The sequence below is a fragment of the Saccopteryx bilineata genome, chromosome 2 (assembly GCF_036850765.1).
Source record: "Saccopteryx bilineata isolate mSacBil1 chromosome 2, mSacBil1_pri_phased_curated, whole genome shotgun sequence".
Taxonomy (NCBI): domain Eukaryota; kingdom Metazoa; phylum Chordata; class Mammalia; order Chiroptera; family Emballonuridae; genus Saccopteryx; species Saccopteryx bilineata.
In genome coordinates, this window is record NC_089491.1 from 265,622,159 (window position 1) to 265,639,112 (window position 16,954).

The window sequence follows — 16,954 nt, forward strand, 5'->3', positions numbered from 1 at the left end:
AACCTAAAACAAAATATCCAACCACGTGCCTGTGAAATCTCTGCCCCAAATCAGCCATCCTTTGTCATAATGAGGGCTGTCACGAGCCCGGGTTCGGTCGGAAGTGATGGCCTGTGTAAATATTTGGTCTGTAACTGATTAATGGGTCGGGGAACAAAAAAAAAATAAGATTAGTTGCTAATGATGGGGATGCAGGAAAATCAGCGCGTCCAGATGCCGGCACAGATCAGGAAGAGCTGAGGTGGGCTGGCTGGGTGGATGCAGATGGGGTGGCAGAGGCCGGGCCAGGCCGCGCAGTGGTGCTCAGCTGGAGAGGGGGCTGTGGATTCTGTATTATTCCATGGGGGCAGAGGCAGCATCGTCTGTGTGAGGGTCAAGAACTGGCCGAGACCAGCCTTCCGGCAAGATGCCCAGTTTGCAAATGGAAGACGGATTCTCCCCAGCTTACTTTGGAATTGATGGCCTTCACAGTTCCAGGTCTGTGCAGGCACAGCTGTGAAATGGGAACCTATGTGATGAGCTCTTAACAATGGAATTAACAGAGCGACTAAGAACTGGCTTTGAAGTCTGTGAACCTGTGAGCACAGCCTGGGCCTTTATTGAGTTGTGATCTTGGGAACTTAATTATTGAGAACCCCAGTTACCTTCATTAACTGGAGGTTGTAATTGTTCCTACCCTGTATGAGACATGTCCCGAGCACAGTGCCCAACCTCTGCCACCTCAGCCAGGTGGGTCTTGGTGTTGATGTCAGCAGTCCTGATACCTCCTGTTAGAATAAATGTTGGGGGGGGGGTTGCCAGCCTAGTCCCTTCCCATAGCATTGAGACAAAGTGGGTGTGCTGGAGTCCGCCCGCTCCCCAGTTCGCTCCCGTGAGGGGCCCACCAGCTTTTATGTGATGCTACATTGGCAGCACTTGGACTTCTGTGGACTCATTTGGGTAATGGAGCTCTCACTGCATATGTGCCAGGTTCTGTGGTGGGCACTGTAGACCCGCAAAAATCAAGTCATATGCGATCCCTGCCCTCCTGGCACTTCCAAACGGGTGGGCAAGGCCCACATTCATCGAGTAATTAGGAGAACATGTGTGTACTCCAAAACTGTGGCCAGAGCTCCAAGAAATGTGGAGGTGCTATGACAGAACCCAACCTACCCCAGGAAGATGGGGGTCAGGATGAGGGTAGGGGGGACGCCAGGTGGCAGGGGTGGCCTCTCTTGGGGTGAATTAAGCAACAGGAAGTAGGATTTGGAGGGTTACTTTGGGTGGTTTGTTTCAATTTTCCTACTTTCAGGGAAGTATAGACCCTATGAGGGCAGGGCTTGGCAAGCTGTGACATGAGGGCCAATTTTGGCCCATCATCTACCTTTGTGGTTTGTGGGGACACGGCCCCACCCATTCAGTTTGTGGGAACACAGGCCTGCCCATTCATTCACTGTTGTCTGGGACTGGTTTGTGCTGCAGCAGCCGGGTTGAGTCTTAGAGACAGAGAGCATATGACTTGCAAAGGCAAAGATATTTACTATCCAGCTTTTTAAAGAAAAAATAATTGCTGACCTCTGCGCTGGAACATCTTTCCTTTCCTGTTCCCTTTTCATCTCTGGTTCTTGCCCTGCAAGTGAAGCAGCATCTCAGTGGACAAGAGGGGAAAGATAGAGAGAAAGAGAGAGAAAATTTGCTTTTTTCCCCCAAATCAAGTCTTGGTAGAAGGTCTGTTTGTTTTTTTTTAATTAAAAAAATAATAGTTTTTCAATTGAGTTGACATTCAATATTATTCTGTATTGGTTTTGGGTGTACAGCATAGTGGTTAGACAGTCATGTACTTTACAAAGTGCTCCTCTGATATTTCCAGTGCCCACCTGGCGCCATACACAGTTATTCCAATCGACCGTATTCCCTGTGCTGGACCTGACACCCCCGTGGCTGTTCTGTAACTGCCAGTCTGTGCTTCTCAGTCCCGTCACCTTTTCACCCAGCCCCCCAGTCCCACCCCTCCATGGCAACCATCAGTCTATTCTCTATGAGTCTGTTTCTCTTTGGTTTGTTTGCTTATAGTGTTCTTTAGACTCCACAGGAAAAGATTAGTTTGATGTTGAAAGCCTGATCTGCTTTTTTTTTTTTTTTTTTGTATTGTATTTTTCCAAAGTTAGAAGCTGGGAGATAGACAGACTCCTGCATGCACCCGACCAGGATCCACCCGGCATGCCCACCAGGGGGTGATGCTCTGCCCATCTGGGGCATTGCTCTGTTGTGGCCAGAGCCATTCTAGCGCCTGAGGTGGAGGCCATGGAGCCGTCCTCAGCGCCCAGGCCAACTTTGCTCCAATGCAGCCTTGGCTGCAGGAGGGAAGAGAGAGATAGAGAGGAAGGAGAGGGGGAGGGGTGGAGAAGCAGATGGGCGCTTCTCCTGTGTGCCCTGTCCGGGAATCGAACCCAGGACTTCCATACGCCAGGCCTATGCTCTACCACTGAGCCAACTGGCCAGGGCCCTGATCTGCTTTTGAGCAAAACTGAACTTAAAAAAAAACAAGTACCAATATAGCCATTCTTAAGATATTTGATATGTTTTCAAGTACATATGTTTTATATATGTTTGTATATGATCTATACTTACATGTAAATGTTTATATATAAGTATATAAGGTATAAATTTATATACATATATATACTTAAACATATATATGTTTAATTTCTAAGAATCTATGAACAACCATATCTTTATATCTATTGACTAAATCTAAGGTACAAGTTACCAGCTGACTGCTAGAAGCCATTTGGGAAACAAAAAAATCCCTCTCAAATTTAATCTGTCATTTAAAAGTTGAAAAAGAAAATGAAACGTCATTGAAATATTAAATAACGATTGACCGCATTATTTCATGTCTGCATCTCTTTTCTAGGGTTGTTTTTTTTGTATTTTAATAAAATAAAGAGAAAACATTTTAGGCAAAAATACTGTCTGCCATTCAAAAATAATGTTTTAATATTATAAAAGAATCTTCCTGTTACTCTTTTGTGCAAATGGCAACAAAAGAGTCCCAAAGTAACAAAGCACCCACTCCTGAAATCCACGGCCCCCTCCCGCCTGCCCTGGATGGCCTCATGCTTATTATTTTTACCTTTCCAGAAAATGTTTATACACCTTGAGTGCGGCTGTCTAAGACTGACACACCCACGTAGGAGAGCTGATATCCCTCCCTGTCACCTTCACAGAGAGTGGGCCACGGGCAGGTCCTCAGAGAGCTGTTCCAGGAGCCACCCCTCCTCCTCCTCCGTTGCCCAGACCTTGGTCTAAGCCGCCACCCTCTTTTGTCGGGGTGACTCTGATGGCCTCTTCTCCTCTTCTCCTGATCCCCTAATTGCATTCATTCCCCTAGCGCGGTCAGCTTGCTACACCTCAAGCAGGGAGTGAACTTTTAGGAACTGAATCAGGTTTCATTATTTTCCTTTTTAACACCCTCGGGCAGGTTCCCACCATTGCTGGGCCTCAGTCAAACCCTCTCCTTCCAGTGGTGAGAACAGACTCCCAGGGGTCCTGGCTGAGCGCGCGCCGACCTGGCCTTCGGCTCTCCAACGTTGGCCTTGCCTTGCTGCCTGGTTCCGTCTCCCTCCAGATCTTTGCAGATCTGGCGTTTTTCATGTCATTCTGGTCTCAGTCTAAATGCTCGGTCCCCAGAGAGGCCCTACTGCCCACTCACTGCACATCTCCTGATTTTAATTCTCCATGGAGCTCTTATTATTCAACCAGCCTTTCCTCATTATTTTATCTGTGTGTATTGCTCACCAGGATCCCAGCCCCCAGGCGAGAGCCTGGCTCTTGTCTGCTTCTTTCACTGCTGGACTCCAAGCACCTTATTGTCCTGATGATATTTGTTGGGTGAAGGTTTTTGAGTTACTGTGTATCTTTTAAAGACACCACTGTGGTCAGATTGTATACATTGTTTTTTGGCCCCTTCTTCCTTTCACTTAATAATAAGCGTGGGCGTCCTTTCTATCCCGAGTCTCCCAAACACCTACTTAGTTTCATCAAATGGAATTACCATAATTTAATTGATGAGCTCCTTATGAGGCACGGTTTGGCTGTTTTCAGTCTTTCGTGAAGCAAAGTCGATCTTCCTGTTGGGAGAGGGAAGGTACAAAATCAGACTTGGAAGGGGGAGAGATGGGATGGGGTGGAGCAGGGTATCTCCTCCCCCTGCAGTGCCGGGATCAGGGGTTGTTTGGAGCAGCGATGTCCAAAAGAAGTTTCAGCAATGATGGCAATGTGTCAGTGTCTGCTGTGTCCAATCCGGTAACCGCTAGCCACATGTGACTTTTGAGCATTTAAGCCACGGTGATTGCGTCTGATGAACAGAATTAAAAATTTTACTTTCCTTAAATTGACTTACGTTTTAGTGGCCACATGTGGCTCTGGCTACCGTCTAGAACAGCATGCATTTAGGCAAAAGGGCTTCATGGGCACCACTGATGGATGATACCAGTGCCCAGTCCCGGACGATTCAGGTCATTGTGACTGGACTGTGGGGAGGGAGGCAGATGGTTCATTATTTAGACACAGGAAGGTCAAGAGAGAAGCTGTCACTATAAGGAAAAATAAATCCCAAAGAAGACTCTGGCTCTTTTCCGGGTTGTTTTTTCTTAACATCTGAGGACAGGGAGTCTGGAAGAGGAACTGGCAAACTTTTTTGGTAAACAGCAAGAGGGTAAATATTTTCGCCTTTGTGAGTTATGCTGTCTGCCTTGCGACTAACTCAGCTGTTGTCAGGCCAAAGCTATAGACAGAGTGTAAGTGACTGGGCATGGCTGTGTTCCAATAAAGCTTTATTTACAAGAACAGGCTGAGGACTGGAGCACAGGGTTGATTTTCCCATGGTTTGCCAACCCTAAGACTAGAAGAATCTGTCTAGAGCTGCCCAGTTCAAACCAGCAGAGGAAAAAAAAAAAAGGCTTGCATTTTGCACACTCGGTTGGGGTATGAGAGAGCACAAGTGACTTTCTTCCAGTGCGCAACAGTTTCTATTGGGTCACACTTGAATTTGAGATTCTCGCTGTACCTGGGTGAGACACCCACAGCCATCTAGCAGGGGTCGAGTGACAGGGATTCCCTTAAGATCGAGGCACTGGCAGTGAGAACCTGGAGGATGTCCTAGGAAGAGCGCTGTGGACAGGAAGGGTGCACTTTGAGCAAGCATCCCTTGCTGAGCCTGTCTTCTGGATGCTTTTCAAAATCCCATTGTAAGTTCTGTTCTTTCCAGAGGGCTCTGTGGGTCCTCAGTTGGGCATCATCTCCCGTCCTGCTGCCAGGAAGCCCCTTCCCTGGTCAGTCAGTGCTGCTATAAACTTTGTGTGCACCTTTTGTTTGAATACCTGCTTTTGATTCTTTTGAGTAAGTGGCTAAGAGTGGAATTGCTGGGTCATCTAGTAATTCCACGTTTAATTTATTGAGGAGCCACCAGACTGTTTTCCATGGTGGCTGCACCATTTTACATTCCCACCAGCGGTGTGCAAGGGTTCCGACTTTGCACATCCTCGCCAACACTTGTTATTTCCGGATTTCTTAGTTATAGTCCTCCTAGTGGGTGTGCAGTGATATCTCCCTGTGGCTTTGATTTGCATTTCTCTAATGACTAATGGGGAGCACCTTTCCTTGTGCTTGTTTCCCATTTGTGTATTTTCTCTGGACAATGTTGACTGAAGTCCTTTGCCCACTTTTTTTTTTTGTATTTTTCCGAAGTTGGAAACGGGGAGGCAGCCAGACAGACTGCCACATGCGCCCGACCGGGATCCACCCGGCATGCCCACCAGGGGTGATGCTCTGACCCTCTGGGGTGTTGCTCTGCCGCAATCAGAGCCATTCTAGCGCCTGAGGCAGAGGCCACAGAGCTATCCTCAGCGCCCAGGCCAACTTTGCTCCAATGGAGCCTTGGCTGTGGGAGGGAAGAGAGAGACAGAGAGGAAGGAGAGGGGGAGGGGTGGAGAAGCAGATGGGTGCCTCTCCTGTGTGCCCTGGCCGGGAATCGAACCCGGGACTCCAGCACGCCAGGCCGACGCTCTACCACTGAGCCAACTGGCCAGGGCTCTTTGCCCACTTTTTAATTGGATTGTGTGTCTGTTTGACTATTATTAAAAAAAAACCCACCTTTTTGTAAGGCTTAACTTTTATTAAGAAGTAAAGTGCACACTTTTTGTGTACAGTTTGATGAATTTCTGTATAACGATGTACCCAGGTCATCACCACCCAATCAAGATAGACAGTGGACATGTCCAGCTGTCCCCTTCACACACAAAGGATTCTTGGGTTCCCTTCCAGTCAATAACTGACCAGACAGAAACACTCTTTTGGCCTCTCTCACCATAGATGAGTTTTGCTTGTTCTTGATCGTTATGGAAATGGAAGCATATAGTATATGCCCTTTTGCAGCTGGCTTCCTTTGCCCAGTGCTGTGTCTTTGAGATTTTTTGTTGCAATGCTGTAGCCAGTTGTATGAGTATGCTGTGACTTATTGATCCATTGTATTATCAGTGGACTTTGAGAGTGCTCCTGGCATTTGCCCATAGGAGTGGTGTTGCCATTAACCTTCATACGCAGGTCGCCTGGGGGTGTGGGCACTCATTTTCTTGGGAGAGGTTGACCCAGGGGTGAAATTGTTGGATCAGGGGGTGCAATCAGATTTAGTAGAAACTGTCAAGTAGTTTTTCAAAATGGTTGTACCAGTTTATAGTTTCACTGGAATGTTATGAAAATCCGGGTTGCTCTATAACCGTGCTGACAGTTGGTACTGTCAACTCAATTTAGGCATTCTGGGGGGACCCATACTTGAAGTTACTTATCATTTTTTCAACCAACATATCTTCTTCCTCCTCTTCTTCCTTTCTTCTTTCTCAGCTCCTTCTTCCTCTGTTTCTCTCTCTTCTTCTTTTCCTCTTTCTCTTCCTCTTTTTGGTCTTCTTTTTAGTGTATTTTACATAAAGCTGGATACCAGGAAATTATGGCTTTGAAACTATGCAGATAATATGAAAGCTTATTTTTCACATTTTAACTGTTAACATACATACAACACAACGTCATTCATGGGTCACCTGAAAGCATTGCTGGCTCCTTCACACCCGGGGACACAGAGCTGATGCCGTAAGCACATGCTTACACTTCTTGGTGGTCATTCGTGCCCCTTTCTTGCTGGGCCCCTGGTTTATTAATGCCATGCTTGGGGTGTGCTCAAGACACAGATTGGAGTTGTCACCTGGTAGCCAAGGAGCAAAATGGCTTCTCACTAAATACCTTCCCAGAGTTAGACTTAGCAGGCCCCTGATTTTTCAAACCACCCCTTTTCCTGGAATCTGAACAGTTGTATTGAGGATCGTATGTACCCCACCCCCTCGCTTGTCATCCAAGAATCGGTTCCATGCTTTGGTTCTGAAAGAGGGTCTGTCCTGGAGGCCTCCTATTAGGTCATCAGATCAGGCCAACAGCAAAGGGTTTAAATGCCCCGTGTGGGAGGGAGAGACAGCTCACTCGGCCACATGTCCGACCAGCAGGTGTCTTTTTCTGTTTCGGGAAATGGTTAGTGGATTAGCGCTTTGCTGCACAGGGTGGTATGCGGGAATGTGTGCTCACGCCTGTCCTCCAGCTACACCCGCGAGGAGCTTGTCTGTTTCCAGCCCTGTCATTTCCTCCAACTGGCCGGGCCAGACGCACCAGACACTGCTAATCAGACGCTGAGGGACTTGGCCGGGTTATGGCTTTTGAGTTTAAGGGGACACATCCTCACACTGAAGGAAGCTGAGGGTAAAGGGGTCATGTGAGCTGGTGGCTCTGCTTAATTCAAAGCCTAACAAACTTCTGCAATAGGAAATGGTGCAAAGGCAAAACAGCAGTTTGGAGCTTCCCTCGGTGTTGTTTGAGATGAGGGTGCTACAGGGCGGGCTGATAAACATGTGTTGACCTAGAGCCTTCTGAGTGCAGAGCCAGCTAAACACCTAGGGTGGGGGCGGCCAGGGACTAGAAAAAGACAAAGAAGGTATGTCTCTATCCTCAAGTAGTCCGTCGTTGAGAATTAATAGAGAAGAGCCTGTTGTCTCAGGCCTCCTGGCTCACAGATTGAAACTGGGCCACATTTTTTTAGAATCCCTCCAGGATGGAAGATGCCACATTGTCCTTGCTTGAGTCGTGGCATGTGGACTTGGATGGGAATCTGTTGACCTGGCTTCTGGTCTTGTTTCTGCTGCTGTGGGGTATTTGCTTTGTGTTAGTGTTGGGGATATAAGCCCTTCCCACATGTGTGGCAGTCATGGGCCATTGGAGGCATTCATTCAGTTAAGTGAATGCACAATTCTGGTTGGGTTGTGTGAGAAAAAGCAGGGGGTGCAAGGGTCGCTTGTAACCTGAAGGTGTAACTAGTTCTGAGGGTTGTGCCCTCCGTCCCTAAGTAAGTGATTCCTCTAGGCTGAGTAAGTCTCCACTAACAGGCGGGATGGGGAATAATGTTCTAGGGAGAGGGAACAACATGTGCAAAGGCCCTGAGGTACATGCGAGAACTTGGTGAGATCAAAGACCAGAAAAATGACCACAGTAGCTAGAGTCAGAGAGGGGAAGTTGGAGGGTGGGCATTAAGGATTCTGTGGGGCTCTTGTGAGCCCCAGAGGCCAGAACAGGAGGAAACTTTTAGAAGTTCTTAATCCGCGGGATGACACAAGATAATGTACACTTTTCAACACTTCACTTTGACTGCTGAGTGGAAAACACATTGTAAAGAATTAAAACGGGGCAGGATTACGTAGCCATAAAAAGGTATGAAGTTTTGACAGGTGTTACAACGTGGATGAACCTCAAAAGCGTTACGCTCTATGAGAAGCGCCAGATGTAGAAGTTCACATTTACTTGAGCTGTGCATTCTAGGCACATCTACAGGGACAAGACCACAGGGGCTGGGGGGTGGGGGGTGGAGAGGATCTGCTGGATGGGCACAGAGCTTCCTTTGGGGTGCGGAAAATATGGTGGAACTAAGTTTGCACATTGTGAATAGTTAATGCTACCGAGTTTACTTTAAAGCAGTTAATTTTATATTATGCAAACTTCGTGTCAATATAAACAAAAGCAGAGAAGAAAAGGTGAGATCAAGGGTCTGATTGAGAGGCAGCTGCAGCAGTGGCTCAGAGGTGGGAGGATGGTGGCTTGGACCAGAACGGTGGGACTGTGACAGAAAGCCATGAGCCAATTTGAAGAAGAGGTGAGGATTTTCAAGATCTTCTTATTTGGAGATTCTATGCAAGTTGGGCCTCAGGAAGGTTGGAAGAACTTTCCTAGATCCTGAAAGCTGAAATAGCCCTTTGCTGTGCCTGGCAAAGCAAATTTGTGTTCCTAGGCATAGAGCTGGGTGTCTTTTCCTTCTGTGGAGCTGTGCCTTCAGCTGAGCCAGGCTCTGGGGCTGCTGTGGGCACAGCTAGCCATGCCACTGATCCAGAAAGCAGCACGGTCCGCCCAGGGCTCATACAGCCCCAAAGGATGGCGATGCCCTTGCCAGTGTTTCCTGCCACCTCATTTTCCAGCTTTCTGCAGAGTTGGCCTCATTTCCAGAGAAGACATTTATGTAATAGCTATTTAATATCCGGCAAAGATTGTGGAGAGGATATTCTTTTTAATTGCATCTTCAGGAGAGATGGCCAGATAGTCACTAGGTCTTAGTACACGGTCAGAACCATTAGATGCAGTTGTTTGTGTCTGTTTTCCTCTCTGAGCGTGCCTGAGTGAGTGAGGGCAGATGAGGAAGGTGAAGCCCACATCCTGTCCACAGAGGCTTCCTTGGTGTGTGGGAAGCGATATAGGATTTCCTTCCACCTCCCCTGAGCAAATAGCTGTTCTTCCTCCTACTTCCTCTTCTTCCTGTCCTCTCTTCCATCCTCCCATCTACCCATATTCCATCCCGCTGTGCCCTCTTCCTTCATTGCATCCATCCATTTCTCCATCTATCCATCATTCTTCCATCCTTTGACATTTTTATCCTTCTATCCATCCATCCATCCATCCATCCATCCATCCATCCATCATCCTATCTTTCCTTATTTCTTTTATCCCTCTCTTTTAATTTTCTTTTATTTCATCTACTTGTCCTTCCATTCTCTCATCCTATCATCTTCCTCCCTCTCTTCCTTCATTCATTCCTTCCTCCCATCCTCTCTGTCCTTCCATTTTCATCCCTTTTATTTATTCATCCAGCCATCATCCTTCCCTTCCAGCTATCCATCCTCCCTCCTTCCCTTACATTCATTCTTACCTCTATTCATCCATCCTTACATCCATCCATCCATCCATCCATCCATCCATCCATCCATCCATCCACCCATCCATCTTTTTTTTTTTTTTTAATATTTTTCTGAAGCTGGAAATGGGGAGAGACAGTCAGACAGACTCCTGCATGCGCCCGACCGGGATCCACCCAGCACGCCCACCAGGGGCGACGCTCTGCCCACCAAGGGGCGATGCTCTGCCCCTCCGGGGCGTTGCTCTGCTGCAACCAGAGCCACTCTAGCGCCTGGGGCAGGGGCCAAGGAGCCATCCCCAGGGCCCGGGCCATCTTTGCTCCAATGGAGCCTTGGCTGCGGGAGGGGAAGAGAGAGACAGAGAGGAAGGAGGGGTGGGGGTGGAGAAGCAAATGGGCGCTTCTCCTATGTGCCCTGGCCGGAATTGAACCCGGGTCCCCCGCACGCCAGGCCGATGCTCTACCGCTGAGCCAACCGGCCAGGGCCCATCCATCTTTTGATCCACCTATCTCAATTATTTGCATGCACCCCTTCTCTGCTCCATCTGTGACCACGAAGTTGGTAAGGCAAATCGACTCTCACTGAGCTACTGTTAAACTGGTGCTGGGTTGGGCTTGGTTCTCTTTGTGCAAGGATCTGGCCTCCTCACTTGGTTGCCCAGTGCCTCAAGGTCCCCATCTGTGCTTTGAAGATGACAAGGGCATTTATTGCTAGAGGGTCCCACGGCATCCTCACTGTTGGCCACGGGGAGTGAGCTGAGAGAGTTGCTGGATGTTTCAGGTGAAAGAAGCACAGCTCAACTCCGACGTCTGACTTCCCCAAGGTCATTGCCGTGCAATGCGGCGGCTGCCACATTTGACCCGGTTACAGTGATGTTAATACCAGGCAGCCCGGACCCCCATTCTGTGTGGAGCCCTGTGCCAAGCGCGTGAGCTCTGAGAGTTGTTGTGATAGCCTTCATAGGTAGGTGCTGTTATTTTTCTCATTGTCCCGGTGAGAAAACTGAGGCACAAAAAAGTGGGATTACTTTCCTGACGTCACGGTTGGGACCCCAGCCCCGGTCTCCCTGAAGAAAGGGCCGACTCTGCAGGCACACCTGAGCTCTGTAAGGCCAATGAGCAGCAGGCGTCCTGGAGAGGGCGGCTTTCAGGCTGCTGTTGTGGGAGGCCTCCGTCTTACACCTCCCAGGCTCTCCAGCCAGAACCCCGAAAATTTGTAAAGAGAGTTCACTTTGGCCACAAGAGGGCGCCCGACTCCCAGCCTGAATGGGGCTGTTGTGGGGAGGTGGAGAGAAGAGCAAGAGCTCTTTTGGATGCCGTTTTAAAACAAATTCATAAACTGATCACCTAAGCTTTTTGGGCAGGGGGGAATGTCTCAAAACTGGCTTGAGAGGTTCATTCTGTTTAACTGATGGTAAGCAAGGGGCCGAGAGTTTCAACAATGAAAACCGCAGGTTTCTGTCCTCAGGGAGCCCACAGTTGAGTGTGGAAGACAGAGTGTTAGGATGCAATGTGATAAGTGTCAGTCTTAATCCACGTCGGTCACTGAATCAGCACTTAATGAGCACCTACTGTGTGCCAGGCTTTATGCTCCTCGCCAAGGGCAGAAAAATGAACAATACAAATCATTACCCTCAAAGACCCACAGTCCACTTGGGAGACAAAACCTGAAAGAAAGAATTTGGAAAAATGGTAAAGTATAGCCACAGAGAGCTATTTAGACTATTTTAGGAGAATTGAGGGGCAACAATCTACCCAGGCTAGGATGAAAAAGGGAATTTCAGGGAAGGCTTCTCAACCCTGGCTGGGAGGGATGGGATATCAGGAAAGGCTTCCTGGAGGAGAGGACACCAGAGCCAAGTGATAAAAGACAGATAGGGACAGCATGAACGAAGGGTCCGAGGTGAGAAACAGCACAGAGCCGTGGCTGGAGCTCAGTGCGAGGGGGGTGAGGGTGGGAGTGGGTGTTGGGTGCCATGCTAGGGACATCGGGTCTCCCTGCTCTCATTTTGTGTGGGTGTGGATACATGGCCCTCTCCTCTGTGTCTCCCTCCCAGAGCCAAGAAGAAAAGCAAGCCCTTGAACCTCAAGATCCACAGCAGCGTGGGCAGCTGTGAGAACATCCCTTCTCAGCAGCGCTCCCCACTCCTGCCCGAGCGCTCCCTCCGCTCCTTCTTCGTGGGACATGGACCTTTCCTGCCCTCCACCCCTCCTGTCCACACAGAGGCCAGCCTCTCCTCAAGTAAGTCACCACACCGGGGCCGGCTGGGCCGGGCGGTGGCAGCACTCTCTGCCAGGCCTCCGCTCCCCCTTCTTTGTTTTTGGTGAGTCTGCTTGCTAAATGTTCTCTGGGTACGCCCCATATGTGCCCCTCCCGTTGCCCCCGACCTGACCTGCGCCACACTCCTTGCCTCTTTGGTTTCCAAGGGAAGGGGGCCTACTGGCTGCTCCAGCGGTGGACTGGCTGTTGTCGCAGGTCCCGCAGGTGTGTAGGGGTGACAGGGGAGCAAGCACGCAGGGCAGTCGGGGAAAGAAACATCAGCCTTTTCTCTCTCCTGCGGCTTAGCTGCCTGGTCACAGGCTTTTGCTTTTTCTGTGGTCTTTTGCTTTTTCTGCGGTCGGTAAGGCTTCTGTGATTATATTTTGCAATCCAACCCTTCCCTCCTAGCGCAGGTCAGCACAGTATAACCTTTACATCCCCAAGATGTATTCGGGGTCACACTGGGCTGAGTGTGGCCTGCGGTGGCTTACATTCTATTCCCACGGATTCTGCTGTAGACAGAGTTGTTACTAGGTAGAGCGGAAATGGAACTTTCTGGTGATTCAGGGCTGAGGTCTGAAAAGGCATTTAATCCTCTCTGCCCAGAGGCAGGTGTTGCCGAACAGGCACGACCTGTTCAGAGGGGAGCCCCTGAGAAAAGCCCAACCAGTCCTCCCACCAAGACAAAAACTTTCTTTCTTTTTAAAAGCTTTTCATTGATTTGAGAGAGAGAAGTATCAAGTCCTTGTTCCACTTGGTTGTGCACTCATTGCTTGCTTCTCGTACATGCCCTGACCAGGGATCGAACCAGCAACGTCAGCATGCTGGGACGATGCTTTATCCACTGAGCCACCCGGCCAGGGCTGACAAGCAGTTTCATTGACTGGGAACTCAGGAGGTGGGGCAGCTGGAATGTGGAGGAAGTAACCCCAGGCCCTTGATACAGCCGTAGGGTGTCCATAGTGCTTTGCTTCTCTGAGCAATGATGAGTCGTGTTTACTGAGCACCAGTACTTGCTAATAATCCATGTGCATGATCTCACTTTGTTCTTGGAATGACTCAGAGCACAGAGGGATTAGTCCTATTGTATAGATGATAAAACTGAGGTCCAGAGGCATCAAGAACTTGCCTGACGTCACAAAGCTATTGACTGGTTGAGGCAGGATTTGAATCTGGTTCCTTCCTACTCCAGAATATATGGCCTCCTCGTCATGCGTGATTGGATCACCAAGACCCCTCAAATATCCAGGAGGATGCCTTTCTCTAAATGTTGGGGTTCTCTTCTTTCCATAAAGCTTTAACCACTTTTCTTAGAGAGGCCATAGGCCCTTTAAGAATTTGATGAAACCCACTAATTCTTTCCTGGAAAACTGCACACATAGCAAACATCCAACATGTGTGTTCATTGTCAAGACTGGGTTCAGAGGCTCTGCCTTAGTCCTACTGGGCGGCTGGCCTGTGGTGGAATGGTGAACTCAGTCTGCAGTCCGCAGATGCAGATCATGCTTCCAGGGCAGGACTCGGAAGAGACCCGTGTGGATAGCAGTTAGGAGAGGTTCCAGAGCCTGGCTTGTTTGAGTGCCCGGGGGGTGTGGGGAGGTGCAGGCCACCCAGAATAGCACGCGCGGCCCACGTCAACACCAGAAAGCCAATTTATCAATTTGTCAGGAGACATCAGTGTCAGAGAGACCGGAAACACTCCACAACAGCAGGCCTGTGTGGCAGCTGGAGGGTGGCGCGGTGAGCTCGGGGGAGGAGGAAACATGACAGCACAGCGGTGGGCTGAGGCTGGAAGTCCCCGCCCTGGAGGGGGATGCCTGGGTTCCCACCCCAGCTTTGTTACTGTCGCCCATCCCTGTGCCTGGCCTCGAGCAAGGGAAGAGTCTCCTTGAGACTTAGTTTCTTTATCTGTAAAATGGGATAACAGTAGATTCATTTTCTAGATGTTTGTGAGGACTGTTGTTAGGATAGTTATTAGTCCCTTTTCCCTACGAGCATTCCCATCCTCTAGCTCCATGGGTAATTTGGGGGCTGTGGCTAAATAACTTTTAGTTAACTCCCTGCCTCCCCCACTTCCCGTGGTCCTAAGAGTGCTCGGAATTGACCTTGGCATGACGCTGGGTGGTCGCCATCTCTGTCTTTGGCTATTGCCAGCCTAGGAGTGAATGTCAACAGGATTTGGCCACAGCTCTGTGCTTTAGTTCTGGCCACAGTAGAAACACTTGTAGCTTGCTTGAAAAACAAACAAACAAACAAACAAAAAATGGACTTGCACATTTAGACTCCTCCTCCTACCAAAAAGAGTGTTGTGAGGGTTCACCTTGGTTCCCCATTTGCACACCTGCCCTGGTCTCCGAGAGGAGTGGCTTTTCAGTTTGCCAGTGGGCAGAGCGAAGTCTTTTGTTAAATGAAACTAGCTCCCAGCACTAACAGGGAGGGACCAGGTTGATCAGCACTGCAAAAGTGGGCAGTTTTTATAAAAAGGTTTGCCATCACAGCCCTAGAAGCACAGTTGCCTCTTGGGACAGTGCTGGTTCTTGTATTCAAAGAGGTCCCCCTTGATCTCTTGGAAAGGAAGAGGATAGCATTTGCGTCTCACTGGGAGAATGAGTGTGTGACCCAAATTCTAGCTAGATCCTGTGGACCAGTCCCATTTCCATTGACCCTGACGCATAGCAGAACGAAGCAGCCAGGTGGACAGAGTCCAGGTTGGGATGCGGGGAACTCTTTCTCTGAGTCTCAGTGCTGCCACCAATGGCCAGTGTGACCTTTGTCCCTGCCTTGTCACAGTTTAAGGCACACCACAATCTTTGGGACAGGCATTACTATTCCCATATTACAGGTAAGGACACTGAGGCTCAGAACACGAATGACTTTGCCTAGGTGGTAGGTTTTGAACACGGATCTGACTCTGGCCTGCTCAGATTCCGTCTCTTTAGTGCAATGAGTTCCTGTCTGTCTCCAGGTCTCAGTTTCCCCAACTGGACAACAGCAGACTCCATGAAGATCTGTTTCAGAGCTTAGAATCTCTGTAGTCCTAAGGCTTAGTCTGGGAGCTTTTCCTAGGCACCTCCTTTAACTCACTTGGAAAGCTGGGTTTGTGGAGACTCCGGGCGGAGCTGTTGGGAGAACCCAGCTGCCTGGCGCTGGCTCCCCCTTGCTTGTAATCATCCCATTCTCTCTCAGAAGAGAGCTTCCTGCCTCTAGGCCTCCCTGGGCCGATCTTCCTCCCGCTGACCCAGCGAGAGAGCCCCTGAGTCTGTGTCCCTGCCAGGCTGAGTCTGTCTGCCTCTTTGTCACTGTCAGCTGTGGCTTCCCTGTGAAGGGTGGTGATACACCACCTTATTACCCCTGACCGTAATGCTGGGAGACAGCATTAGGCAGATTTGGATGTAGAGTGGCCAAGCCTCGGACCTTCAGGGTGCCAAGCCACCTTGGATAGGCTGTGAGAAGGACTTCACCTCCGTGGGGCTTACCCTCCTTCCTTGATCTGGGGTGATGAGCAGGGGAGGGAGGGGCATGGAAGGAGCCCCCACTTATAGAGGAATCTATCTCCAAGGTAGCAATGCACAGATCACAGAGATCATATTCTACTGTGCTATGTGGGAGGCGCTGACTCAGGAGCGAACCTGCTTCCCAGAGAACTAGAGAACAATGGCCTCAGCTCTCATCCTTGCGCTGTGTTGCCTCTGGCTAGCCCTGTTGGCCCAGCACTGTCTGATGGATTCCCTCTACCCCTGGACCATTAACGGTCCAACCAGCTGTATGTCTGTGACTCCTCTCAGTGTCTCTCTGATCTCAGCTGACTTAGGTCAGGCAATCCATATGACCCCTACAAAGAGCCTTCTTCAGAATGGAAAGGTTATCATTTGTTACCAGCTGATGGAAGTGATTTTGGGTTTAGAGCAACTGAGTGGTTGCTGACATGTTGCTGGGCAAGTCCCCGAGTCCCTGAGCCTGTTTCGACACTACAAGGATGCTGTGAGGACAGAACGAGGTAAATTTTCTCGCTTAGAACACCGAGTCTCCATGAGGGGCAGCTCTGGGAGCAGCTGCTCCTTGTTGTGTGATAGAATGGCTTGTAACAGTGATGAAAATGGTGATAATAATAGCAACCGGCATTTCCTGTGTGTTGACGCAGGTCTAGGCATCGCTGGTTCGGGCAAAACAATGTCCTTCTCTTATCTCATTTAAGTATCGCACTCCTCTGTAAGATAGGCACCGTGCATTACCGCCATTGCACAGACAAAGAAATCGGGACTGAGAAGGGTGACGTGTAACTGGCCCCCAAGGTCACGATGTCCAGAAGGAGGTGGAGTTGGGACGTCTTCTGAACCCCCCACCCGACAGTGCGCTGCAGAAGGCAGTCACCAAGCCGTCCTCACAGAGACCCGCTTGCTCTTCAAGTAGAGACCTTGTTCAAGTTGTCTCCCTGCCTAGCT

General features: G+C 49.4%; 1 protein-coding gene across 1 annotated transcript in view; it reads left to right on the forward strand.

Moving 5' to 3' along the window:
* KSR2 (kinase suppressor of ras 2) overlaps positions 1–16,954 on the forward strand; it is a 295,021-nt gene that overhangs the window by 164,475 nt on the left and 113,592 nt on the right. Inside the window, exon 5 of the mRNA XM_066260479.1 lies at positions 12,310–12,494. Coding sequence (XP_066116576.1) covers positions 12,310–12,494 — 185 coding nt within the window. The remainder of the gene's footprint in view (positions 1–12,309; positions 12,495–16,954) is intronic.